Source organism: Chanos chanos, chromosome 6 (genome assembly GCF_902362185.1).
Source record: "Chanos chanos chromosome 6, fChaCha1.1, whole genome shotgun sequence".
NCBI lineage: Eukaryota > Metazoa > Chordata > Actinopteri > Gonorynchiformes > Chanidae > Chanos > Chanos chanos.
In genome coordinates, this window is record NC_044500.1 from 34,945,702 (window position 1) to 34,972,828 (window position 27,127).

General features: G+C 39.3%; 1 protein-coding gene across 1 annotated transcript; it reads right to left on the bottom strand.

The window, feature by feature from the left end:
• Positions 1–18,974: 18,974 nt before the first annotated feature.
• alpl (alkaline phosphatase, biomineralization associated) lies at positions 18,975–25,594 on the bottom strand. Its single transcript, XM_030777004.1, has 11 exons — positions 25,519–25,594; positions 24,836–24,955; positions 23,999–24,114; positions 23,369–23,543; positions 21,911–22,086; positions 21,477–21,617; positions 20,751–20,820; positions 20,510–20,644; positions 19,900–20,091; positions 19,658–19,777; positions 18,975–19,243 (listed from the first exon to the last, which is right to left on the bottom strand). The coding sequence occupies exons 1-11, from the start codon at positions 25,586–25,588 to the stop codon at positions 18,975–18,977; spliced, it is 1,584 nt and encodes a 527-aa protein (XP_030632864.1). The 5' UTR covers positions 25,589–25,594.
• Positions 25,595–27,127: the final 1,533 nt, after the last annotated feature.

A 27,127-nucleotide genomic window follows, 5' to 3' on the forward strand; every position in this document is an offset into this window, starting at 1 on the left:
TGAGCTTTTAGAGAGGTTAGGCAAGCCTTTTTGTGCCCATCTTGGAGAGGTGGAGTCCTCCTTGGTCGGGGTCCATGGAGGCCAGCCTTGTGCAGTGTCCACTGGAGTCTCTGCCTTGAAATGTTGATACCAGAATTGCTCAGATTCATCAGGATGGCCTTGGTGGTGATCCTTGGATTCTTCTTGGCCTCTTACACTGGCATTCTTGTCAGCACAGGGGTCACTTTTGGCTTCCTACCCTGCCCTTTGAGATTTTTCACAGTGTGGAACTGCACTATTTCCTGCCAGATGAAATCTATTGGTCAAATAAAAATTCACTATGAATCCAAATTTGGCATGGGTATGAATAATTTTGGGCTTAACTGTATAGATAGATAGATAGATAGATAGATAGATAGATAGATAGATAGATAGATAGATAGATAGATATCTGTCAGTTATTTCATAAAGAAGTTATTTTTTCTGCCGCGCAAATGTTAAACTGTTTTTGTCCTGAATAGGCAATATTTGTCTATGATTTTGTAATACATAAGTTCTATTCAGTAATAATTGCCTGTCATACCAGAATCCAAAGAGTTCTTTTGTATTCTGAGGAAATCATTACATGTTTCAGCAGTAGTCAGATTTTACTCCTGATAAGAGGACGTTCACAGTTGCCAGAATCAAACACAATCAAAACAGAGCACCTTCTTTTCTATTCCTGCATGGTTTGAATCCAGGACATTACACATTTCTTCCTCTGTTTTCTGACTAGACTTTACATCAATTTTTTCTTGGCAACAAAAAATGCTTGTCAAAGAATATTTATGGTGACCCCTTTTTCCTCCCAGGCACCAACTTATGGATCCACACATTTCATCCTTCACTCACAGAATCTAGCTATTTAGATCTTATTATTGTATCGTGAAGGGAGAACTAGAGTATACTGCATATTAGTTTCCATCCCATGTGAAGGCAACAGTTACTTGCAGTTTTGGTCATCGATGTTGTAGATAGTATTGCTGCAAACGTCAGTTTCATATTTTTGTCCACAGCGATCAAGACTAATTGACAAAAGATTCTGCATAGAATGTGATATACTCAAGTCATCTTACTGAGTAGCAACGTAAACCAGTGAAGTGTTACAGTTAGCAGAAACACCAGGCTAAAAAGATTTGCATTCTGTATTAGTCATCAATTATGTTTATCCACTTCCACTATTTCATAAGGAGTTTGGACCATATATATATATATATATATATATATATATATATATATGTGTGTGTGTGTGTGTGTGTGTGTGTGTGTGTGTGTGTGTGTATATATATATATATTTTTTTTTTTGTGTGTGTGTGTGTGTGTGTGTGTGTGTGTCTGTGCGTGTATATTTTTTTTTCTTTTCTTTTAAGATAATAATATTGACTTGAGACACTACCAGCAAGGGAGGAACAGACAGCTATAAAACATGACAAATACAGAGGAGCTTGCAAATGTCATCATAAATGTATGTCTGTTTTATGTAGGGTTGTTAAAAGGACATAAATGTTAGTTATCTTTGCAAGTGTAAAAACAGGAACTTGTGACAATGAATTTCCAAAGACCTCTAAGGAAACCTCACAGGAAAAACATTTCAAAGGAAACACGTGAAACATTGCCAGTGATTCTTTTAAATGGAGTATATTAAACCAGAGAATGTTTATTTTTCATGATAGGACACATTTTAGCTGGCGCTATTGCATAGAGGTTGGCAATAAAGAGTATTTTAAGGTTTTGAGCACTGTGCCTGGTCTGAGTGACTCCATCTACTCATGGGAGTCCAGCAGGTAGTCGTGTGTGTGATTGCTTCATTAAAAGAGTTCCTGTGGCCACACTGATAGCTAGGTAGGTGTGTCTTGTGTTTACAGATGAGACTGAGTGCTGACACCTGCAGAAGGGGAAAATATTTGCTGTATAGTTTATACACGTCATAAGTACATTTGTAAAAGGAGTAATCCCAAAATTACTCACCAAAAAAAGAAGAAAAAAAAGAGGGATCATATTAACCTGCTCGTAATTTGCAACCATAGCGTTTCTCTACTCTTTGGCCACTTTCATTACAGAGCAGGACTTGCCAGTGAAATTCTTTTTAGGTCATCTGTTAAGATAGAGAAGAGCATAACAACCTGTCTCAATTAAAGGTCAATTAATTTCTGTCTTAATTTTCAAACTATGACATGCTCCCCTTTGATTCAGCTAGACTGTTGCAAAAATCACTGCTGAGCTCTTAGAAAGCCATACCGATGAGTTGCAGACATGAAGGCAGTGTACAAGACCGTAAGTAAAAACTTGGTGAATGTTGAATGTGTGTCAAATTCAAAATTCCGGTACATCAGTTAAGTCATGACATCATACTGAGGAATTTAATATGCGGTAAGCTTGTAATAAAATGAACTTTACTGCTGCTTTCCAAAGTGTACTACAGAAAGGGCTACACATCAAACAAGCATTGGAGAACATTTAAAAACTATTTGTTTTGGAATTACAGCAAATTGTGCTTGTGTACCTTTTTAGCAGTACGGCAGTGCATTTTTTATCTCACTGTTATAGTTATGTAATGTTCACTTGTATGAAGTTTATTACTGTAAATTTACTAATACACTATCTAAAATACTGATACGGACTGGCTTTGTGAATTGTTTTAATCCCATATGTGAGAACGTGTCGTAAACGCAAGCCAGATAGCTGTCATACTATCAAGCCAACAAGGTAATAAATTACAGAGAGGTGCGGGGTGGTTTCCCAGAGAAGTTTGGACTTTTATGAGATTTTGATAATTGAAGAAAATTATGTGGCAGGTAAACAAGTTTACAGGTCCGCTACCAAATATTTAACAAAGAAAGTGCTTGTCAAAAAAGCGGATCCTATTGGCTAACGCCCAGATCCTCTTTTGTTATCAGAGGACAGACAGGTGCCCAAAAGAGAGACCTCCATTGCTTAATAAGTAACTCAGTAACCTGTCTGGCAGAGCTATATATAGACTCTGTATTTCGTACCTGTGCCCAGTTACCTCTCAGCCGAATCCTGAACGACAGCAAAAAGCATTCCTTAGCTCGGACAGGGAGATGAGAACTCTGGCCATTTGTCTCTTTCTGGCATCCTGCCTTCTGTGGAGCTCGCACAGTGTAAAAGTCACGGTAAGTAATTGATGAAACGTTCAAGGTGAGATCTGTCAGTGTAATGAAACTCGTCACAGAAAGATGTTTACAGTTTACTGACACTTGGCAACAATAACAAACACAACAACAACAACAAAAACACTAGTCAGTACTCAAAGAGTAAATGGATTCTTATGGATAAAAGTTTGTTTCAGGATTAACCAGGGGTTGCCATTAAGCTTCTCAGCCCTCTGAATGGTAAGCTCAAGGAAAGCATTAGGTTTTGTGATGCAGCTCACAGTTCACATCATTACTTAATTGTTTTCGCAGTGTTCGTGTACATCACTTCATCACAGGGTTATGCTCACTTTTAAAGTCCCATGACACACAGTAAAGGAAAGAGGTAATAATAGCAGCAGTTAGGAAGAATATGTCCAGGGTTTGATTTGTAGACATGCAAAATCTCGCCTTTGCAGTTACGGAATTGCAGTTACCTTAGAAACACCAGGAGTATCCACACAAGATGAAGTAAATGCTTCCACAAAGTTGCACTAAATTATCATGAGGGATCTCACAAAACTTAGTATCGATGAGAATGGGCTGGGGTGCGCGATTGTTAGTGTATGCGCTCCTCATTGTCTGGTAAGTTTAGAATAACCAGATATTTCCTCCATGACTTTTGGACTTGATTCATCTGATCAGATAATAATAGATTTATGATGGACTACCTGTTGTCAAGAAAAAACAAGAACTGGTTGTTCTTCATGATTCAAGTTACTGTTTGACCTGGTTCATCAGTGGCAATCTCAGTTTCGCAAGAATTCTAGTGAAAAAAAAACAAAATCCTTGACTTTCATCTTAACCGACTCACTTCAATCAGTCACCAACTACCTGCAGGGTAATAATTTAAGATATCGGTTTTAGAAAGCTCAGATTGGCTGTATCTTGTTTTGATTAGATTACAAAAAAGGCGACATGGGTAAAACAACACCTGAAACCTAATGGTCTAATGTGATTGACTCCCTCAGGAAAGTGGCTACAGTTTCTCCCTGGAGAATGTGAAAACACTGAAGAAACTGATGGATTCTGATGTACGTCTGGACACCCGGCTGACCTATAGCAGCTCCAAAGCCCTCTGTGACAACCCACAGTTACCCACAGAGTTTGTCCCTGTGTGCCAGACTGACCAGGCTGGCAAGATCTTCGCAGCTCTGGGTAGGTGGACCATCTAACACTCATCGCCAAAGGCACATGCGATTGTATCCTTTTTTTACAGGCCATTATATGGACAGTGACTGGTAAGGACATGATTAGGGCCACTTGTTCTGATCATGTACAGCTCTTGTTGGCAGTAAAGGGTGCACGTCATTGAACAATACTCTAGCTAAAGATTTTGGGAATGCTTACTGTGATAATGATGTGGCAGAGAGAAAAAACAAACAAAGGGACATTTGGACTGTAGCTCAGGTTCCCATCCAAATTAGAACAGATCAGACAATATTAAACATGACTTCAGCCTTGACTGATTGCTCATGACTATGTTTTTCATAAGACTGAATTTATATATATATATATATATAAATCTAACTATGCTAATTATGAAAGCTGCAGGGATTTAGGGAATAGTTCGTGGGACAGAGGGAATATTGTAATTTTAAACTGTAAGCTCAGATAATGTAATTACACTCTAACTGTGTCAGCGGTCATAGAATTTTTTTTTACCTCGCCATGTGTACAAAACTGCACCCATGTCACATCTAACAAAACAGATAGTAACTGCACGCACTTGCCTGAACTTTCGTTTCTGCCAAGAGAATTTCGAGCACTTTCTGGCTGCGCATAAGATGTGGAGTTGCTCCAAATCCAGTTGGAAAGACTTGCTAGACGTTAGTTAGGGTGAGAGACAGTCATATCACTCTATGCTACCTAGATAGGCAACACACTGATGACTGAATGTAGAACAGAAAGGAAAGTAATTACTGCCATCTCATTTATTACACGATATTTTTGGAGCCAAGTTGTCAGTGTAATTGTATGATGTGTGTATGATCTCCCGGTGCAATGGCAAAATCATGAACTTGTTTCAGTGTCCTTTTTCCTGCGTAATTTGACAACATTGTAATTCAGTCATTGCCCTTTAGTGCGGTGAGGTCACTAATCAATTTGTCTTTATGCTTGACTTGGAAGTCGCTTTGGATAAAAGTGTCTGCTAAATGAATAAATGTAAATATAAATGTCTTTAAAGGCAACATCTGCCTAGAACATCAGAGGAAGACATAATTACAAAATATCAATCACAAATGCCATACCTTACAACCTGTCAGTTCGGTTATTTATAAATTCCAACAAAGCTGTAATCATGTAGTCACATTACTACATGAAATATGTGAAATCAAAGAGGTCCTGTTTTACTTTATGGAACATGCCTAGTTATGATGTAAAACCATCAAATTTAAAAACCCTCCTTTGGCTGTCAAGCATCTGAGAGTAGGCAAAAGCAGACTGATATGTGGCACTGACATTATGAATTGCATGAAGTTCCCTAATTACCCGATTTTTCAGCACATTTCAAGAAGACTGTGACACTTTAAATGCACTCAGGTCTCCTGCACTGTTCAGTTAAGAGCTGCTTTGAGAAACCTTAGAGGCTCTGGAAACAAAACCCTTGTCTTCCCGAAAGAAGCTCTTGTTCTATTTAGATGATCCCGCTCCAGCTCTCTTGATGCGTTTTAATAGTATTTCAGTCATTAGGGATCAGGCTACATGGTTATTTTCTTTAGTTGGGTCCCTTAGGTTATATGGACACGGGAAAGTCTTTAGTCATTGTCTAAAAACAGCACTACCTGTTCCACAACTGAAATGGAGAAAAATCAACAGTTCTGTTACCGGCTCACATAGTAAAGCAATTGTTGTGTTCACCTTTTAAATTTTTGGCAATGTATTTAGCTTTATTAGGTTACAAAACATAATATATTTAATGATACACTATATTAGATGACATATTTGTTACCATTTTAACAGCATAGTGTCTAGATGAGCTACAGAGTTCAAATGAAACTTATGGCATCCAGTGATAAATCAGCATCATAGGACACTTTCAAATCTTCATAAAACATTTGCAGAATTTCATGCATTTTATTTCATTACAAGCATGGAATGCCATTGTTAAGACATTAGGTACTTACAAAAACTGACACAAAAATTTCATTGTGGTTCTGTATTTCACCTTGAAGTATGAGTATTACAGAAAGAGATTAAATACATTCAGTTTGGTGATCTATAAAGTAACAGGCTGTGAGTGTACTTTACGGGTGCCCAAAAACAGCATCATTAATCATTATTATGCATTACATTTAAATTATGTTTGGAATGTGAAAAAGCTTATAATAAGTATAAATATGAAAAGGTCCAAAATAAAACATTTTAGGCATGTGATTGTTTTGCACACCTTAAGTAGACTTTTTCCCGTTATATCCTCAATCATTTTTTACCTGTTTTTCTCACTATTGCCCCATGTCCCGAAATGACCAATGTGAAACTCACAGGATAATATCAGATATAAAAATATATGCATATATATATACATACATATGTACATACACACACACACACACACACACGTGTGTGTGTGTATATATATATATATATATATATATATATATATATATTCAGAGGACTTTGCATATTTCTTTATGTTTGGTCCTTTAAAACTGCTCAGGCAGACTTAAGACACCTGCAGTAGACATCATGAATGGATTGTACTGAATCAGCTGCACACTTTTCAACGAGCCTGGCAAAACATAAAGATGGCTCTTTAAGGAGGAGCATGACAAGTATTTCAGCTCTCTGCCTTCAGGAGGGTTCCCTCCCTCTGGTTCCTTACTTATGCCAGGTGGCTCAGTGAGTGCGCAATTTAATTTGTCCTGTTGTTTCTCAGACATGAACACCAGCTTGCCACAGCCTCATGCTAGACAGCACCAATGAGCTTAATCAGTGTCCCTTTGCTACCGTCTACTGAAACATACAGCATTGGCTCAGCCAGCGGTCACGGACTTATTCACAGAGATCTAAAAGCTCTGGCATTTATACAACATTTTAACTGCTTATATGTTGTGAGTCTATACAAGCTCACAGTGCTGACTGTGAGCAGAGCTTCTGAGAGGACAATGATATAAGACAAAAGGTTATGTAAAGAAATAAAGACAGTATCCACCAAAAAAAAAAAAAAAAGACTTATAATTTGATCCGTTGTAATGGTACTGTGTATCATCAACTCTCTGTGTAAGTTCTACAAGAATAATATTTGCCAAACTATTATTGACCAAGAATTGTGGTGGTGTAATCTGTCTCCTGTCTTCTCCTTTTTTTTCCTGGATTATTCATAAAATGAGATTGACCTGTTCTGTTTGCTCTCTCTCCAGCGGACATAATCTCACCTCCAGATCCCTGTGAGATTTGTGCCAACGCTGCATGCACCGGATGCATATAACCACTTTGCTGGATCCATGCTGGGCTGTCACACATGAAGCCTGCACTCATTGTAACCTGTTGTACTCCCCACGAACTGATCGCCAACCACTGATCATCAAATCTCAAATCATCAATCACCAATCACCAAGCACAAGCCCATTATGAACACAGTCACATAGAAGTGAACACCATATCTCACAGGATCCTCTGATTACTTATTGACATTATGCTAGATTATGGGAGAAAGACAAGGTAATCTGTCTATATAACAGATATTGTAGCATTGTTTATTGTACCTCATGTAATTTCAGATATGTAAAGAGGCTGCTGTTTTCTGTTGGATTCAAGAACACAATGTATTCACTTGAGATTTGATTTTTTTCTTTTTTTTTTAAGCAGAGGTTGCCCCCTAGTGGATTCAATTATACAATGTTTAAAATAAAATAAAATAAAATAAAATGTAATTATTATTTGAGTATTTCAGCCTCATCTGTAATGGCTTTAGAGATATAATTTTTTTCCTTACTTTATCTGTTGACTGTATTTTACATAAATATATGCATTCCTGTTTGCTATTTATGCTAATGAAGTGTCCGATATTCCTCAGGCTTTTGCTTCTGAGGTTTTGCTTCTATCCTTTTTACTAACTAAATTAATAAACTAAATGAAAAATACCATTCAAAGAGACACATCTCAGAGTGGTGAATTTACTAATACAAAGAGCCACCAGAGGGAGACATTAACTGGTACAAAATTACTAGACTACGCGCTGGCAGATGAGCACGCTAGATATATAATGTCAGTCATTCCAATCATTAATTTTTCTTTATACATATATATACGTTTTTTTTTTCTTTTACTTTCCTCACTTTGCTTGAGAACTGTATAAATCATGTTAAAGTCGCATTTTTATATCAATGATTTTTAACAACAATGTTAATTTGCAATAGTTGAAATATTTTGCTTCAGTGACCCTTTATTAGTGACCGTGAATTAACACCAACAGATTAAGGAAAGACTGTCCGGCCTTTTTGTAGGATACCAGTATTTTGTGTGTGCTGTTTTTGTCTGTCTTCTCTCCCCCTCTCTGTTACCCTCTGATGGGGAGACAGGACACGCTCCAGAAGGCTGCAGAGCCTGCTTTTGAACTGTGTAAAATTTATTTAGCGGAGTGATTTTTGCATCATTTTTTTCAGGGGTCAAAGAAACATAATAAATCATTTTATGAATGTCTATGTCCTCTGGAGATACCCCCAACAGGATGGGTACAACAGATATTTGGCCTTTGAGGTCATTTTGTACCTCACAAAACAGGTCAAAAAGCACACATCATCCTGTGCTGTGTTGTAGTAAGTCAAGAAAATGTGTGTTTATTCAAGAGAAGTTTCATATTGTATACGTAAGACCTACATCTATCATACGTACCCATCCTTGTGATATTCGAGTTGTAAAAGTTATCACAGAGTTCTTTACGCTAGATCTTACATACACTGTGTCACAATGGTGATTTTATTGGAGTAAAAAGAGAAGCCTCCATCTGATCAAAAACTCACTATACTCCTCACAACCTGGATTCCTATGTCTATCAATCACTGGTCACTGTTCAGCTCTGATCAACCAGCCTAATGAGTGTTTTATAGCAAAATGTGGTCAAATGAATTATTAACTACCAAACTAACAGCTTGAAATGATCTAACAATGTCAACCTCTTTTCTCAGCAAGATCAGTAGAATCCAAGGCATTTTAGCTTAACCACAAATGGGTGAAACAAAAGTCTCCAAGAGATATCATGTTATTAAACAAAAAAAAAAAAGTGAACCTTTTACAAAGAGATGATATGAAAGGACAAATTTATCCTGCCAAATTTATCCTATCAGAAAACAGGCAACATTTATTTTAGATTACTTTTTGCTATTTTTTTGTTGTGAGACATGGAGGAAGCTTAAGTGTGCAGGCGATTTATAAAGAAGAGGTTCTCCGTGTTTTGGCGTATTCAACTCTGAGTTTTTCTTAACATTGAACAAAGATCAAACAACAGCATGCTAATGCTTTCGTAACCTTTATACTATTTTGGTTGTCGAACCGTCCCGCTATCTCCTGGCGACAGGATGGAGAGTTCAGAATGACATCCATTCACTGATGGGGGATCCTGGTTTTAGTGGCAATAAACTCAGGAGGAGGGAGGTCCACATCAAGCCTGAAACTGAACCCTCCCCCCAGCTGCTTTTTCTGAATACCCCATAAACTCAGTCAGTGCAGAGCCAATATTTTCTGCTCTCTCACACAAGATCCCACCCTATCACTGTGCCCTCAGATTTCTGAGAACTGTTGGTGTGACCTGTTTTGACTCATTCTCAGCTTCTCAAGTTCATCCGCGAGGAGCCTCTTGGAAAAGCCAAAGAAAACAAATAACATCCAATGACGCCGCTCGAGGTTGGTGGGAATGTTGAGAAACACAGTTCTGAAACCTCTGAAATATGAATGCAAGGGTTCCTGTACTTCCTGTACTTTCTCATTAATACTATGCTGTGTGGTTGGTCCCAAAGCGTCTGATCCAAAACGCTTTAAATGGAGTGTCGTAAACGCGTCGTGAAGTGATTCATGTTATTTTTACCCACCTGAGTCATTGTGTCGCATCATCCGCCACTTTCTGAATACTGTGGATGCTGAGTTGGAACAACAGGCTATGGTAGTTGCTATACCTGGGAGGTCAAACACATTTCATTGTGTTATTAGCTGGTGCTGTCAGTCGTAGGCCCACTACCCTCATCAGAGTGGTAAAGGTACGGTACAGCTATTTGTCAGTTCGTTCATTTCAAATTAAGGTGGTCATTGAATGGTACATTTGATCATTTTCTGAGGATAGCTACTCTGAGAGAACATAATCACCTCAAAATTATTAATTTCTCAGTTCTCAATCCTAGAATAAGTTTACCCCATTCAGACCGAACTGAACTGTGAACAGAAACCCTCACAAATTTATTCACTGTGAAACAGATGATGTTTGCACACAAACCAGCCATATCATGAACCTATCCTCTGTGCTTGAAGACACGCTGCATTTACGAGCAGATGTGTTTAGGCCACACACAGAATGGAGCAAACAGAGTTAGAAGTTTAACGCGTGAAACTAGAAACGAGCACAACACCTAAGGATATCACTCAAAATACGAGTTGGATAGATTATTAGAAAGCAGCAGTAAAAATTTGCAGGATCCCAAACAGCAAAAGAGTCGGTTGTTAGAAAATAAACCACCTTTTGGTGTGAGAGTGGTCATCAATCAGCCTACTGATCGATGATGTCACATCAAGGTCTACAGCATCCCGTGCCCTCTCTCATTCCAATTCAACCAATAGCATGAACGAAAACAAACCAGAGGAAAATGAGAACAGGACTGTGGCTTGGGTCATGACAATGTTGAGGCTGGAGAAGATGCTTGTAAAATTTAAATGCAGTACATGAATTATGTTTCTCAAATGTTATTACAGCCAAACTTATCTCTATGTCCCATACCCTACGTGTCAGTTGAGATAATAACATTTTGCTTCAGGTCTGAGGATGGAGACAAGCAAGTGTGTCCGCTGGGTGCTGCTGATATTCCTGGGTCATGGTGACAGATGGAGGCAAAGGATCAGAGTGCTTCACAGCGGCTGCAGTGTTGGAGAGTAGATTACAGCTTAATGATAGTCAGCTGCTAATGTGACTGACAGAACAGTAATAATGGTTCAAGTAAACAAACATGTGGGGCAGAGCTGTGTATTTGGTGGTGAAAATGTCTGCTTGTGATGTGTTAAACTGAACCGTATCCTTATTCTCTGTCAGTTTAGCAGCAAAATGTTGTCTTGTATTGTTTTGTGTTGTGTCGCCTCGCACTGCAGTATGTTGCATCATTGCGTATAGTGTGGTATGTTTTCTGCGACTTTCTCAATAAACTGCTCTGGAGAGAACAAGCAGAAGCAATAAAACCCACATTCAGTTCAGCGCCACTTACTCTGACAGGGTGCAACAACATGACTGTGGTTGACCTCACCTGAACCACTGTTAATTTTGATTGGCTCTCTGAGGGTGGATAGTGAGTATGTGTGTCCTTGGAGGTGACCTCCTAGAGCAGACCAGGCCCACAGGAGTTCCTCTAATTATCCCATTTCATGGCCAGATGGAGGGGTATGAAAGGAGAGAGAGGGACTCTGCATTAGCAACTAATAAGGAGAGACAGTGTTTGAAGATGTTTACCACCACAAGATGTTAATACTGTTTTGAGTGGATGCCTTCAGATGTTTGCTGCATTGAAAGGTGGCATTAGAAAAACAGTCAAAGGGCAAAGTAAAGTTTTCCAAACCTTTATGGATCAGCGCCAATGCATTTCTCTTCATCCTCCTCTGCCCATGTGCTCTGATTTAGGAGTTGTCTGAATTGATGAAAATGATTGATGAAAGAAAGTGACTTGCACTAGAGAAATAGGAACCCTGCCCAGATTTGTACACAACAGTTATCAGTCATCACAGTCCGGCTTTCACAACATATTTCCAATGTGACGTTTCAGTTCATTCATGTTTTTAAAAGGTGGCTGTATTATCAGACAAAGGAGTGATTCAGATTGACTCTCCGTCCAATGAAAATCCATTTGAATTCATGCTGCTCCACAGGAATTTCACACTAGTACAGCCATATAGGCTGCTCTCTGTCTGAGTAGAGAGCATGGAGCTTCATGCTAATGAGTTGCAACCAGCTACCCTCAGATAATGACTCTGTAATGATTCAAGTCTTTAATATCCTCTTTAATTGGGCACATTATCTTGCAAGGCAGCCATTCAGGAGGAATCATTCAGGTTCACCAATCGGGTTAATTGGATATTAACTGCAGTCTGAGATTCCTTTTAAATGAACAGAGAAGAATCGAATCAGTCTATTACTTTGGAGCAGCGCCCAAATATGATTTGCCATCAGCTGATGAATAGTACCTCATCCATCCGACATAATCTTTGTTGAAAGAATGTAGCTGCAGCAATAACACAAGCAATGACTTGCACGAGACAGGAAGGCCACCCTAATAGATTTTCTGTCCTTTGCCATGCTCCAGGGACTGACCAGCCTTTTGTGTGTCAGTCTCTGAATGGATTAATGTTCAATCATAAATAAGAAATGTTACATCTGCTGCCCTCAATAACGATTTGAACATTCAGGCAAGCAAGAGAGAAAACTGTGAGGTGTGTGTATGTGTGTGTATGTGTATGTGTGTGTGTGTGTGTGTGTGTGTGTGTGTGTGTGTGTGTGTGTGTGTGTTGGCTGTTTAAACATTTGTCATAATGGTATGTCACTCAAACAACTCAAAAAAAGAAAAAAACATATAAATATATATATACATATATTTTTAGACGTTTTGTTAAATGATCAACAAGTAAAAAAAAATAGAAATGGTATCTCTTCTTTAATCAGAGAAAGCACTCATAATGTGATATTTCAGTGATGCATGAAAAGAGATTTTTAGGTGGCAGTTACTGGGTGCTGAGTTTAAACCACTGCTATTTTTTGGCTTCCTCTCATGTTATTTGTTTGTGACACAGATTGACTCTTAATGCTGTTTTATGGACTTTGTTTGGACATAGTTGAGATATCTCATATTGTATCTGCAAGATTCTGCTTGCTCAGGTCCATGTTTTCTCCTTTCTCTGTGTACTCTGGGCAGGCATCTATCACAGCTTTGGCATAGCAGAACAGTGTGGGTACTTTTGTGCGTGTTGTTTAGGAACTGTTGAAATGCTTGCAGCTGTGTGTGTGTGTGTGAAAAGCAGATTGGAGCTGTTTTTTAAAAGATCCACTGTGCCTTTTGTTCGTGGGTGTTGACATTATTCCATGCAAGTCTGGAGAACTCTAAAGCGGTAAAAGGAGTAGAGATCATTGAAGCAAGCATTTACACTGTAAATGTCAAAGTTGCAACACTATTATAGGCTCTTATTATTCTATACTGCACTTATTCTGCGGGAATCCAGAGCTACACAGGACTACATAATACACTTAACAGGAAGATTATTTCAAATGTCTGTGATTTCCTTTACGCACATCTGCTTAAATGTCACCAAATGACATTTTCTCCATTCCGTTTAGGCTTCTGAGTTCAAACACTTAAATATTTATAGAAACAAACAAAAGTGTTAAAAAAAGGTTGTTCTGGTGGCTTAGACTGAGCATTATAGCTACCACAGGCAACACCATGACATCATAACCCAGACCAGCGGTTGGGGCTTTGACGTACAACCATGTTATTGGTTTTATTTCCAGAAAGCGTTACCCTCCCATACAATAGTAATACATAAGATTTTCTGCTGCTGTGTGTGGCTTGTGCAAAGCAGAGGGGATAGAGTGATATTGTCTTGAGGAAGCTGAGGGAGTTCCTTATAACCGTAGGGATCCTGCATGTTTGTAGAAGTGTGACAAAATCTAATGAACACTTTTTAAGAGATTTTGCTATATTGTGAAACATTTGTTTCCAATCACCTCAGGGTCTCGTGCAGACGTAACATCTGGTTGGCCCTTTGCAGACCAACACAGGATCTGGTTTGCTGTCTGGCAACCCCCCCACCCTCACACATACACGCAGAGACGCACATTAATCAGCTCCCTGTCTAGTCCACCATGGAAATTTAAAAAAAAAAAAAGTTGAGTAAATATTGTACCTCCAGGATTGCTTCATGTATTCTTAGCTTAGACAGTTATAGGACACAAGTCAACAAGAAGTGATAGAAAACTATAAAATAAGCAAGGCCACAAGCACAACAAAAACAAAATGGTTTAAGTCCTCATGGAAAAATGTAATCATAAGAACAGAAGGTTTAACCTGCCCAGTAAGGATAACTAAATGTCCTCTCCTTTTCCATTCCCAAATAGTGTATGCCAATGCCAGCAAACATTACTCTCCAATTAAAGGTATGATGTAAACCTATGTAAGTCCACAGGCTTCCATGTAATGTGTGGCTCACATATAAAAATGCATGAGGTGCGTGTGAGGTGCTTTGCCATGAACGGAGAGGAAACATCTTTGGAATTCTTTTGACTGAACATAACAGCAACACTTTGCATGTTAAAAAATAAAAATTTAACATGCAAAGAACAGCTTGACATGGTTGGGTCAAAATACACAAAAATGCCGCAAGGAAAGGGTGGAGGCCCTAACCAAGCATTGAAACATCATTGAACTCCCCTGCTAAATAACTAAAACAGTTTGCTTTCAATCCTAAATAATTATCTAAACCAGCAAAAACAAGATTTGCTGGAACTTTGTGTTATATTTTGAACAGACTCTATTTTGTGTTCAAGGTGCCATAGTTCAGTTATGAAATGTAAGCAGCTCTTGCCTTCTCATAGAGGCTCAAAAATGGGCACCTGCCAAAAAAGTCACACGGTCCTCAGCGGAGTGTTTAACGTTCACCAGTGCTGTGTCAGCAAGCAGCACATGCCAATCCAGAACAACTCCTGAAAAATTAATGTGGCGTCTTTTAATGCATTGTAAAAAAAAAAAAAAAAAAAACCTTTCCCGCTGCTGAACAATATAAAACTGAGAAAGAGTATTGTACTTTTAATTATTTTTTTGTGTGTGTGTGTGTGTGTGTGTGTGTGTGCGTGTGCGTGCCACTTAAGTTCACACTGATCACAATGACTTTACAATTATGAAAATGACTTCACTGAATTTGTTTTATGGATGCCCTAAGGTCTTGTGCAATTCTAGGATGCTTTCATTATTCTCCAGACCTCCTATAAAGAAAGCACACAGAGCAATATACAGTGGACGCCAAGTATAGCTTTACCCTGTGTTGAAATGAAAGGCTGTGGAGAATTCAGTCCTGTAGAAGTTAAGAAGTATAAAATCTGTTTTCCTTTGTAGTGGGGCGAAGAAACCAACAACATAAAATACATGCTGATACAAAGGGGTACATCCACTTCATATGACAAATCGCCCAGTTTATAGTAGTGCTAAAGTTTAATTCATCGAGCAAGTGTCAGTGATCCTGTGGTTTATATTCCTTCTAAATGGCCTCATGAAACCAGTACTGAATAATGTTTAACAATGAGGAGGGAGATATGACATTTAATTCACTTTGGCATTCGCTCCTGAAAATGGTTAAGTTTTATCCAGTTTCATCATTCAGCAGTTATGTTCAACAAGAATGCTCTGCATAAAAGAGTCAGGAAGCACTGATAATCTTCTGATAAGAAATAAATAAACAGCACCTAGTCCATCATGGAAACAATTTACTTTAGAGGTAAATCTCACTTAACAATCAAAAATTCCAAGTTATAATTAGGGGCTAACGTTGAAGTGGAAGCTTAATTGAGGACATATGCCTGTAAGGCAGTGTGGGAGGCACTGAAAGGCATTGGGGGGCACAGCCACCATATACTACAAAAGCCCCAACTGAGTGTACAAAGGGTTGAGGAGGGAATGAGGAGGGCTCTGAAAAAAGGGAGCATTAGCATCTTGTTGCAGCCTCAGCACTCCTTTTATGTGGATGGCCAGTAGCTGTCAGTCTGCTCCTGCTCCCTAGGTTTGATCTGACAGAGGCGGAGTGCCGCTCAGTCTCCAAACCCCCTTTTATTTCATTCAATTATTCAACCGTGCTTCGCAGGCCTACGGCGGCCATCTCAAAGACATCAGATCACAAGTCAGCCCAGCGGAAGACCACTGCCCTCCCCCTCCCTCTCTCTCTCTCTCTCTCTCTCTGAGCCTCCTATCAGATGAGCAGGAAAGAGAGAGAGAGATTCAGAGCCATGCCCCCACATGTTGCCAGAAAGTGAATTCATTCTCTCCTCTGACAGATAAGAGTATTTCTGATGGATACTCCATGTCAATCACGCAAACACAGGAGAGCTTCTAATGATAGGATTTTCTCTGGGTTGTTTGCCACACATTTTTATCAGAGTTTGGCTAGATGTATTGCATACTCTGCCTTGCAAACAGCCATGGCTTTGAGAAGACTAGGCAAGCTATACCGAATTTAAAATATATCTCCCCAAGTCCACTATACCAGCTCTGTCAGGGTAAAATGACTGATGTTTCCAGCCCCAAAATAAAAACGCAACAATTGGCATTTGAATGTCAGCAGTGAATGGATAGCTGCCATTTAAATGACATAAAACAATTTCTGTTGAAAAGCCTACTTGATTATCATGAAATTCACGTATGACGTAGATATACAAGTATGACTGGATGATGTGTAAGAGGCTTGCTTGTTAGCGCAGGAACCAAGATCAAAGACATAGAGAGAGAAATTGTGAAATGTGACATTTTGATGCAAATTCTATCTGTTCTGACATGTACTCTCATGGGACAGCAAACTTGAATGTCACAGCTGAGGTACCACACGGACAAAAAACAAGTGAAGGTGTTTTCATCTGCGTCACAATGGGAAGGAAATCTGACAACTCTGCCAGCTAAGGGACTGATCAATGCAAATACAATTACAGTCGTTCTCTATACTCATTTTCATTCTGAAGCATAGTCCAACTCAAAGTGTCTGGTGAAGAGCAGCGGAGTATTTGAATTTTGTTCATATATCTGCTGGCTTACATTGGGTATTTGTGTGATGTAGATATGACGTCAATCTTTCTCTCCACGGAAATCATGTAATCAAAAGCAATTTTGAACCAAAACGTACACTACAATAACTTATAGTTCACATTGAACTCTAATCTGCAGTCTTTTGTCTGTGCTTGTGAAGACAGATTATGCAATGTACTTTCACAGATGTCCCAGCATGTAAGGTTTGTTTAAAGTCTCAATAACTCTGGTTTAAATAACTTCAGACTCCTGCATTTTCAGTCATGTTGCCTTTTCATGACTCTAAACAGCTTGTAGATTTGTGATGCCTTCATTCTTTTTGAAGCTATAGATTCCTGTTTATGCACTAAGACACAAGCTCACATTTCTCTTATGCTTTGATGTTGGATATCTCAAGAAGGTGAAGATATCAAGGCAAGCATTTCCATGCAACTGAATGTTTTATGAGAATTCAATAGGTTTCCCTCACACGCAAACACACATGCATACACACACACACTCACACACACACTCACACACTGACTCACACACAATGATTCACTCTTCACTACTCATTAACTTCTGAGGGATACACATTTCTATCTTTCTAATGATCTACAAAGACAGTAACTGTGGCAGAGATCCATGCATATTCCTATCAGACTGCACCTTTACCTGTGAGTCATTCTACAGAAAATGCTCTTTCTCTTTTTATGTCAAAAGAATTACAAATTGTTTTCTCAATTATGCAGTTACTTTAGCTTTTAGTCTGGCAGAATTATTTCTGATCTTTAAATAAACCATCTTCTCTGTGTTTTCTTTCCCATGTAATAAATTATCAGTAGTTACGAATATGGGCAATAAGTCTTACTTTAAGCCTACAATGAAACCAAGACATGATACATTGCTGATTCAAATTTGAGGCACAGTCAGTTCTCAAGAAACAGCAGTGAGCCAGGTGAAGCCCTTTGATAATAAGCACAATGAAAAAATCCAACACATGATTTTGGAAAACCCAACACAACTTCTTTATTGTAAGTGGGCTGCAATCTTCTTTTACAGGGGGGAAAAAACAATGGTCCTGCTCTATGATTTCATTTATGTCGTCCTTTTGACCTGATTTAGGGTGAAAATGAAAAACATACAAAAGCCTTGACATATTTGGAAAATTAAACATCTATATAGACACCATAGATTCTCATTCACTATTGCAATACCGCTCTTCTCCTCATCTTCTTTATTCGATTGGTCAACCCAGATGTTCGGCATTGGAAAATCAAATAAATGCTTGTGAGGTAGATCATATTTGATTAACATTTATAAACGAGTTTAAAATAATGTATTCAAGGGCTTACAATTTTCTCAGCGTAATAAAGAGGAATCTACGTTGGAAATATTACATTTATAGATACTGACACATTAAAACATTTTGTACAAAGATGTTCTTCATTAAGTGTTACTTTTTTCTGTGGTGCACATTAAATAACTAAATATTTAAAACTGACAATTTATCCAAAAAAAAAAAAAAATTCTAAGCTCCACATGGTTTTGGTTAAATAGGCCTCAACTGTATATTCAATCAGCGTTTTACTGGCATGAAATAAGTTGTGTTCTCAAATTTTACTGTCACTAAGTGTATTGCTCCACATTTCCCTTTAAGTCCTTCAGTATGGCTGAACATCAGGAACATTCCTTACAACTAACCATCCCCAAAAAAAAAAAAAAAAAAATCCTTTGCTGTGATGTCAAAGTCCGTAAACTGTGAGGAGTTGCGGTAAAAATTAACATGTATTTCCAAATTATAGGCGAAGGAGACTGAGGTTAAGGAACTAAAAGACTAAGGAAGGGGCAGGGTGGGTCAGCATAACAACCAGCTGAGAGTGATGAGTGTTGCCATGGCAGTGGAAGTGCTGCTAAGAGCTGGTGCTGTGCTGGAGCTGGAACGGCAGTGTGCTTTGTTCTGGCCGATGCAGGCAGCATAGGCCATGACATGGGGGATGTAGTTCTGTTCTTGGACCCCATGCAGTAGATGAGCCATGGGACCCTTTGAGAAGATCGCCACGTCATCGCCTCCATGAGTCTCCATGCTCAAGGGCACTGCTGCCTGTGCCTGGTAGTTGTTTTGCCCTAGGAAAAGATAAAGAGAAGAGGATGGAAATAAAATGGCCCAAGACCAAAACCATAATTTCCCTTGTAGCAAGATAATGAATAAGTGTGTGTGTGTGTGTGTGTGTGTGTGTGTGTGTGTGTGTGTGTTGAGAGAGAGAGAGAGAGAGAGAGAGAGAAAGAGAGAGAAATAGAACGAAAGAAAGAGCATCAATTCAGCATCCATCATCCACCACAGAGGGCTTTGACATTTACTGAATGTCTCCCTGATGACAGACGATTGGAAAGGACGCACAGGAGGAGCACCGACAGGCCTGAGAGAGATAAACTCAACTGCATCCGACTCTGAATGTAAGCAGCTTCCTCTTAAAACTAAAGCTCTGGAGCACTGCAGTTAAGGAAGAACTCAACAGAAAACAGCCATTGACCACTTACGATAATCCACCGTAGAAACGTTTTCCCTTTCGCCATTAACCAGCTTGAACCCAGGTCCATTTCCATACAGAATGGATGTGAAGGGCTTTTTGTCAACATCACTCAGCATTGGAGCCAGTCCTACAGACAAACATACAAGAGTTCAAATGTAGGGTACTTGTCACATCCAGACATCGAATCAAAGAAGCAGAAGCAACATCCTCACAGAGAGCGCACCATCAGTGTGCCAAATCGATACCTACCGAAGATGGTGTTTCCCCGTGGTGTGTAGCCTCCAAAGTTGAAAACATGCGAGTGATCAGCAGTGACGACAGTCAGTGTGTCATGAATACTGGTGAGTAAACCTGCCCTCCCAATGGCTCTGTCCATCTCCACTGCTTCATGAAGGGCCTGCTTGGCTTTGCCCTCGTGGTGTCCGTGGTCAATGCGTCCACCTGTCAGGGGACACTTGGGTCAGTTTTCTCAATCACTCCAACTGCATTCTCACATGACTCCCAAAGATGACCTGGCAATTTCCACCATGAAAAACGTGACCCTTATTTTCTGAATGGATTTTATATGATGCAAACACTGGATCAAAAGGCCTGATTTACAGTTTTACAGGTTGTTAAAAAATAACAAAATGTAAAAAATTATCTAACGTGCTCTTACTCTTGCTTTAACATTTCCTTACGCAACAACAATGGTTAAAGATGCCTTTACTGTATGAAAACACAGCATACAATTTTTTCTGCTCAAACACAGTTGGAAACTTTTTCCAAGGTGCTTGTCAGGGATTCCACTCAATCATCAGCCTTATGACATCACTTCTAAGGCTTATCAGATTCTCCAAATGACCAAGAGGCCCCTTACCTTCTACCAGCAGATAGAATCCGTTTGAATTCTTTCTGAGAATCTTAATGGCCACTTCCACCATCTCTGTGAGGGACGGGTCAGATTCTTGGTCTCTCTCTAGGTCATAGGGCAAGTCTCCAGGCTCAAAGATACCTGTGGCACCAATCAGACAACAAGTCTTAGAGAGAGAAAATGATAAGGACTATTTAGACTTCTCAGGGACATGTCTGCAAGAGGGGAACAGAAAAGTAAGACTCACCCAAAAGATAGTCAACGTTATTTGGGTTAAGCTTGAGGAGGTCCCTTTTGTTCCACACATAGTATCCTCTCTGTGCAAAACAAAAGGAAAAGCAATTTAGTGTGTAAGTTTGCTGTTACTGATACGGATTCAATCTCACTCTGTCCTCTGAAGCAACTCTTGCACTGAGGATAAGAAGTAACATCAAAGCACAGTCACTCGCAGCTGAAAATGAACTGACATTGGTCACATAACAAAAGGATTTAATATAAAAACTAGACTTCAAGACAGGTTGATTTCGCTTTCTTTCACTCTTGCTTTTGACTATTTCATCTCAGATTATATCTTATCCAAATGATGATTTCATAGTTTGAATCATTTCTAATGACTCGCTTGCCAACATGACATCAAATATTTTTCTAAACTGAAAACCCTTCCCTAATAGGATTCTGGCTTGTACTGGATTTGCTCATTTCTTTCAGACCACATCACTGAAAAAAGCCGATTTTCACTCGGCTTCTGCATCCAAAGATGATCAGATCAAATAAAAGGCAGTCGGTCAGAACTTATCACCAGAATCTGTGTCATCAAATCCAAACAATATAGAGAGAACGCAAGAAGAAGATTAAAAAGCCAAGGAAGGGGAAATGAGGAGGACTGAAGGGATTTTTTTTCTTTTTAATGTAACAGGAAATGTAATTCTGACTGAAAACCTTTGAACAGGCACTGGAAGATACTGACTCTTACCTTGTCTTTCATTCTGTCGGTCCACTCTTGAACCAAGTTCCTGCCATCTTTGCGTGTACCACTGTGTTTTTTATCCCCAGGGTACTCCACATCTGACACGTTTTTAGGGAACATATACTTCCGTCCGCCACCCATTATTACCTGTGCATGCAGATCAGGTTTTAAGCAAACAAACAAAAAAAATAATGTCCAAACAATTAACAAAGGCGCCTATTCAGATTACGTGGCAACATTTTAATGAATGGGACACTACAGCAGAAAGTCTTAAAATATTCAGTATGTGATAAGAAAGTCCAGGGCAGTCAGTTATATGCATTAAAAAATATTAGGCTTTTATTGCAACATTAGAATCAATCATCTGATGAATGACCAAACACTAATCAGTTAAAAGAAAGGACAAAAGCGAAATTTGATGATGAAAGTGCCGTTCTTACATCAATATCGGGTATGTTCTCAAAGAGCTGCCTGGCAATATCCTTGCAACCAGCCTGCACTGCCTCAGGAGGCATCTCTCCATCTGAATACCAGTCCCGGTCAACCGAGTGTGCGTAGGCTGCACTGGGAGTAGCATGGTTGACGCGAGTAGTTGTTACAATGCCCACTGATTTTCCTATTAGACAAACAGACAAGGGTCCATTTGACAGTAAACGCCCAAAGACTTTTTTTTTTTCATCCAACTGCTTTCATAATCTCGTTTTTGATTATTTTATTGGTGATTCATTTGTTGAATCTGATAATTTAATAATCTGAGAAGCATAGTCTTGACTAGGGCTGTTGCGGTGGAGTGAAGGAATTTCCCCTGCGGTGATTCAGGATCGCTCAACAGCGCGATATGCGGTAGCTATTGGTGCCATTCTTTTGTTGGTTTGTTTGTTTTCACAGATTACTTCATTAATCCTGATTTTAGCGCTATTTAAATAAGCTTTATTGTAAGGCTATTAATAGGTATATTGTTGCTTTTTAAATGACAAAGATGACACAGTTTTAAAAAGATTAAGTAGTTGTTTATTGTTAAATGCAGAACACAGAAAGGCAATGAGTTGCAATAAGGTAGGGCTAGGCAGGCTACACGCCTTTTTTCCTTTATAACAAAAAAAGGATTAAACCTAGCCTAACCGTTAAACGAAATTCAGCAGCACCAGATGCGAACAGACAGTTGGCCGGAAAAATTACACTCTTAACTCTTATTGTCATTATGAATTTATTCAACATTCAATACACACGCATTGACGGGTAAAATTAGAAGGGCCCAGCCCCAGGAAAAAAAGAAAAAACATGAACACAGCAGCTGTGGTGGATACTTGCCATCCCCCGCGGTTGGCTTGTCAGTAGCACGGTGCTGCAATATCGCAGTTATCGCGACAGCCCTAGCCCTGACAGCGCACGAACACTCAAGAAGCAGCAGTAAAACCCAAATACATGCTCAATGACTCCTTCCAAATGAACTAATCTTTTACAACCCTCGCTTTTTGACAGTTCTATTTTCTGCAGTTACTCTAACGATGAGAGAACAAATGAGAAACAAAAGGATGAGGAGCAGCGCTATCCGCTTTGTAGTTCTGAGATCACATGAGGTCAGCAACTTGACACAGCTTGTTCCTGTTCCTATGCATGTCTGATCTCTGAGTATAGAGTTTACGGTGTCTTAAGGTTAATTATACTTGCTTATTTCTTTTTTTATTAACCCCACTAGTTTTGACATGTCTTCTCTTACTGTAACTGATCCATCCGCTCTATATGTGTTCACATCCTGTTGTTGTACTAAAGAAGAAAGTTTTATGGGGCTGATAGGGATTTTAAACAGCTACTATCACACATTATCCTGAGCGAAAAGACTAAATTGTCAAATTCACATTTTGTAACGGATCAGGGCACACCGGGAGCACACGTACCTGCATCTTTTGCCCATTTGAGAATTGAGGTGACCTCGTTTCCCTGAGTGGTATTACACTGTGACCTTACAGCTGCCGCACTGAGCCCGACTGTCCCCTCATTGGCCTTCACTCCACAGAGGTATGCCGTGGCTGTACCCGCACTGTCTGGCACCTGAGCGTTGGTATTGTATGTCTAAAGGAATAATCCATTTACATGTAAGTACTATTCACATCGGAATGACATACCATTATTATACATACTACGCCAAATAACAGCACAATGTAAATTTCACGAAATCCATGCAATAATTTTGACTGTGTCACACAAAGTAGTTCTCAACACATGTAACTTGTGTTATTTATTGTTGTCTGATGTGGTCACTTTCCTGAATCATTTAAATCAGTCACCAGGGTTAACAACAAACCATTCATTCATTCATTCATTTTCCAAGCTGCTTATCCTAATTAGGGTCACGGGGAGCTGGGGCCTATCCCAGTGCTCATGGGGTGAAAGGTGTGGAAACACCCTGGACAGGTCGCCAGTCCATCGCAGAACAAACCAGTTTGAGACAATAACTGACTAGCTTGGTTCTCCACAATAATGAATTTCATTTAAGTTAATGTCATAGAACTGTAAAGAAGCTACACCTTGGAGAGTGCCACATAAGGGAATTTATCCATTTCAAGTTGTGTTTCCTCTCCATTCTGTCCACTGAGCTGGCCCTTCAGTATTCGTGCAGCTGTAACTGTGGGTACACCCATTCCTGCAAAACAGAAGTGAAACACAGTTTATTTCTTTTATGGTATTTGCCATCTGTTACATTTGGCATCACTCTTTCTATGAAATTCTGCCCTGTGGAATTTTTACATTGTCCTATAGATAGTGTTCTTGAAGCTTTAATTCAGTGTTCAGTGAAGGTCCTAAAGACTTCAGTGAAGGTCCTAAATCTAAAATAATGAGATTAAGAGTTCTTCCACTGGAAATGTATTATCATTACGCCTCAGTCTGATGGCACTGAAATGACCTACTGATTATGTAACTTGTGTGGCCCTTAAGTACTGTCCCTCATCACCTGTTACACAAAAATCTACTGTGATGAAAGAGAAGTTTTGTGTGGGAAATTTGAGCCCTGTGATAAAACACAAATACACGAGCAAAGTAACCCTGACTGACATGTATTATCATACCTGCGGTCAGCATCATGAAGATTTGTCAGTTTGTTTGCAAAATACTGTACTGTCTTATGCCTGTTCTGTGTAATACCAACTTGCGTCTAACGAATGAACATTTCTCAAGAACTTAATTCATGGGATCTTGTCAGTCATTGACAACTATACAACGTCAACTGTAAATATGTAGCTGATGTCAATGATTTACACTGATGACACACTGTTTGTTTTCAGTTTAGTTTTGGCATTAAGGACAAAACAATGAAAAAAAAAGGCAAAAATGAGACTTGTTCCTAAGTAATCCGTTTCACGTACCATCGCCCAAGAAAAGAATGAGATTCTTTGCAATGTTCTTGTTGAGGTCCTGCAGCGTCAGTGCATTTTTCAGTGTCCGTTGTGCCCAAGAGTTCCAGAAGTCAGGGTCCTTTTCCTGTTCTGCATGACAAATCAAGACATGTTTTTTTTATTGGAAGAACACTGCAAAAGCCAAACATCAAACACATTGTTCATACGACATCTCATGCTGCAAAAACATTTTTATAACAGCTGATCAAGAGCGTGTCTTTCTAACCTCCCTTATAACAGAAGTCTGTATCAAAAACAGCTCCCTAGACCAGAATTAGAGCCCAGATTTTGTTACTGAAAATGATGTGTCCCATGTGACTTCATTCATCACTTTTTATGTTCTGGCCACTGATGACCAGTATAATTTGAGAAATGATGACAGTGACCACAATGATATTCTTGCTATGTTTGGTATGTTCAAAGTGTACAAGCTTCTTAAACTGAAATCACATATGTAAAAACTCATGCATCTGTAAGGCTCATTATAGATGGCTTGATCCATTTTCAGTAAAATAGAATACATTTGGAATAATTTTGCGGTGTAGTCCTGATCACAGTGGGCTCAGCGGGAGTCCATTTATTTTCAGTCATTACTATGTTTGCCCTAAGTCTTCTGAATGAGTGCTATACTGTAAAACTGAAAGATTACTAACCAGGAAACTGTGGTTTTCCCAAGCCAGCCCAGGCCAGGCAAGAACAAATGAGGAGGGTTGTCAACTTCATGATATTGTCTTTTTGGTACACTGTTATCTCCTGATAAAAAGTCACATTCCATGCACCAGAGAAGGGATCTGAGACTTGCCCTGAAAAGAGAGAGAAACTTTAAACATATGAGTCTGGAGTTTCTGAAATGTCCCCACTCAGTCAGAGGTGATTCATTTACTTAAGACAAACACAAGACACAAATATACTAAAAATGCAAGAACTTTCAAACAAAAGAAACGGACAATGAACTGTACGAAGCACTGCAGAGCCCATTTCCCTCCTTTGTGCCTATGTGCGTTTGTGTACTGAAAAGAAAAACGGTTTATCAAACGGTTTTGGAATCATCACAAGCATTATTTGAGATTATTTCACTGTTAGTTTTCTGCTTCCAGTATTAGTTTCTGAGGAAGATTGGAACACCAACTTAAGTTTGAAAGGCCATCTGTTTTAGTGAAAAAATCTGAACCACAAAGACACTTGGGTTCCATAAACAAAAGCCATACCTCGTCAACCGTGGTAAAAGTGGTAAAAAGAGAATGTAGAATGACTCCTAATATAGTAAAGGAACACACTAAAACAATCAACCACTGTCGTAAAGGCTGCACACCACTAAACCGTTCCTACAGTGTCTCCACAATGCATTTCACTCAAGGTCAAATTAATGGGATTTAGTGCCACTGTTCTGAGAGGTTTAATAAGCATGACAAAGCTGATTAAATGAACACCTCCATCCACAGGAAAAGGGGCGGAGGAGGGTCCCCCACCCTTCACACTCAAATTTGGCTCTGGCTTTGTCTTTGTTTAAGTCAGCCTTCTCATGCAAAACTATGCTATATGTTATAACTCTGTTTTAACTACATGTGCTCCATGGCTTTAACAGTTTCTTTCCAAATATTCAGAAAGAGAAGAATGTAAATGAAGCTGCTCATGTAGCTACATCTTGTTTCTCCCACAGCAGACTAAATTAAGAGCTACAAAAAGTCTTGTAAGCTCAGTTTACCTCCCACATGTCTCAGCATGAGACCCACTACTAAGCACTTTGCATTAGATGCATTTTAAAACTACAAGGCTGACATTCTCTCACTAAGTACAGAGAACAGCAATTACCATGTCTGAGCACTCCGTCTGTTAGCCATTCTCAAAAGTGCATGGGAGCACCAATGGGCACCGCTCTGGATGCTAGCCTGCAGGTAAAGTAGCAAAGCAACGCCACCACAAAAACCAGTAGAACACCAGAAGAGAAGGCTGTTGCCACCATCCATGGTCCTTCTCGGCTCATGGCGTCGCGATATAGATATGACCGCACCTCAGTCCGCACGAAAAGGACAGACAGGGACCACTCCACACTTGCCTCAGCATACAGTGATGAGGACACACAACACACTGCAGTCAGTCTCCTCAGTGATTGAGCCTTTCCTACCCACAGGGGTGTAGGAGTGTGAGGATTAAGGTTAATACTGGCTATTGGAGACAGACTCAAAGAGGCTCCTCCATCTTCAGATAAGAATGGTCCCACTAAACCCACTAAACATGGGTCCCACTATTGTTGAAAATCAT

Excerpts from the sequence above, each read along its gene's own strand:
- alpl (XM_030777004.1), bottom strand. The coding sequence starts at position 25,588 with ATGAAGTTGACAACCCTCCTCATTTGTTCTTGCCTGGCCTGGGCTGGC. Across the intron at positions 21,618-21,910 it reads AGAACATACCCGATATTGAT|GTAATAATGGGTGGCGGACG; the intron begins GTAAGAACGGCA and ends CTGCATGCACAG. Across the intron at positions 20,092-20,509 it reads ATTCTATCTGCTGGTAGAAG|GTGGACGCATTGACCACGGA; the intron begins GTAAGGGGCCTC and ends GTCCCCTGACAG.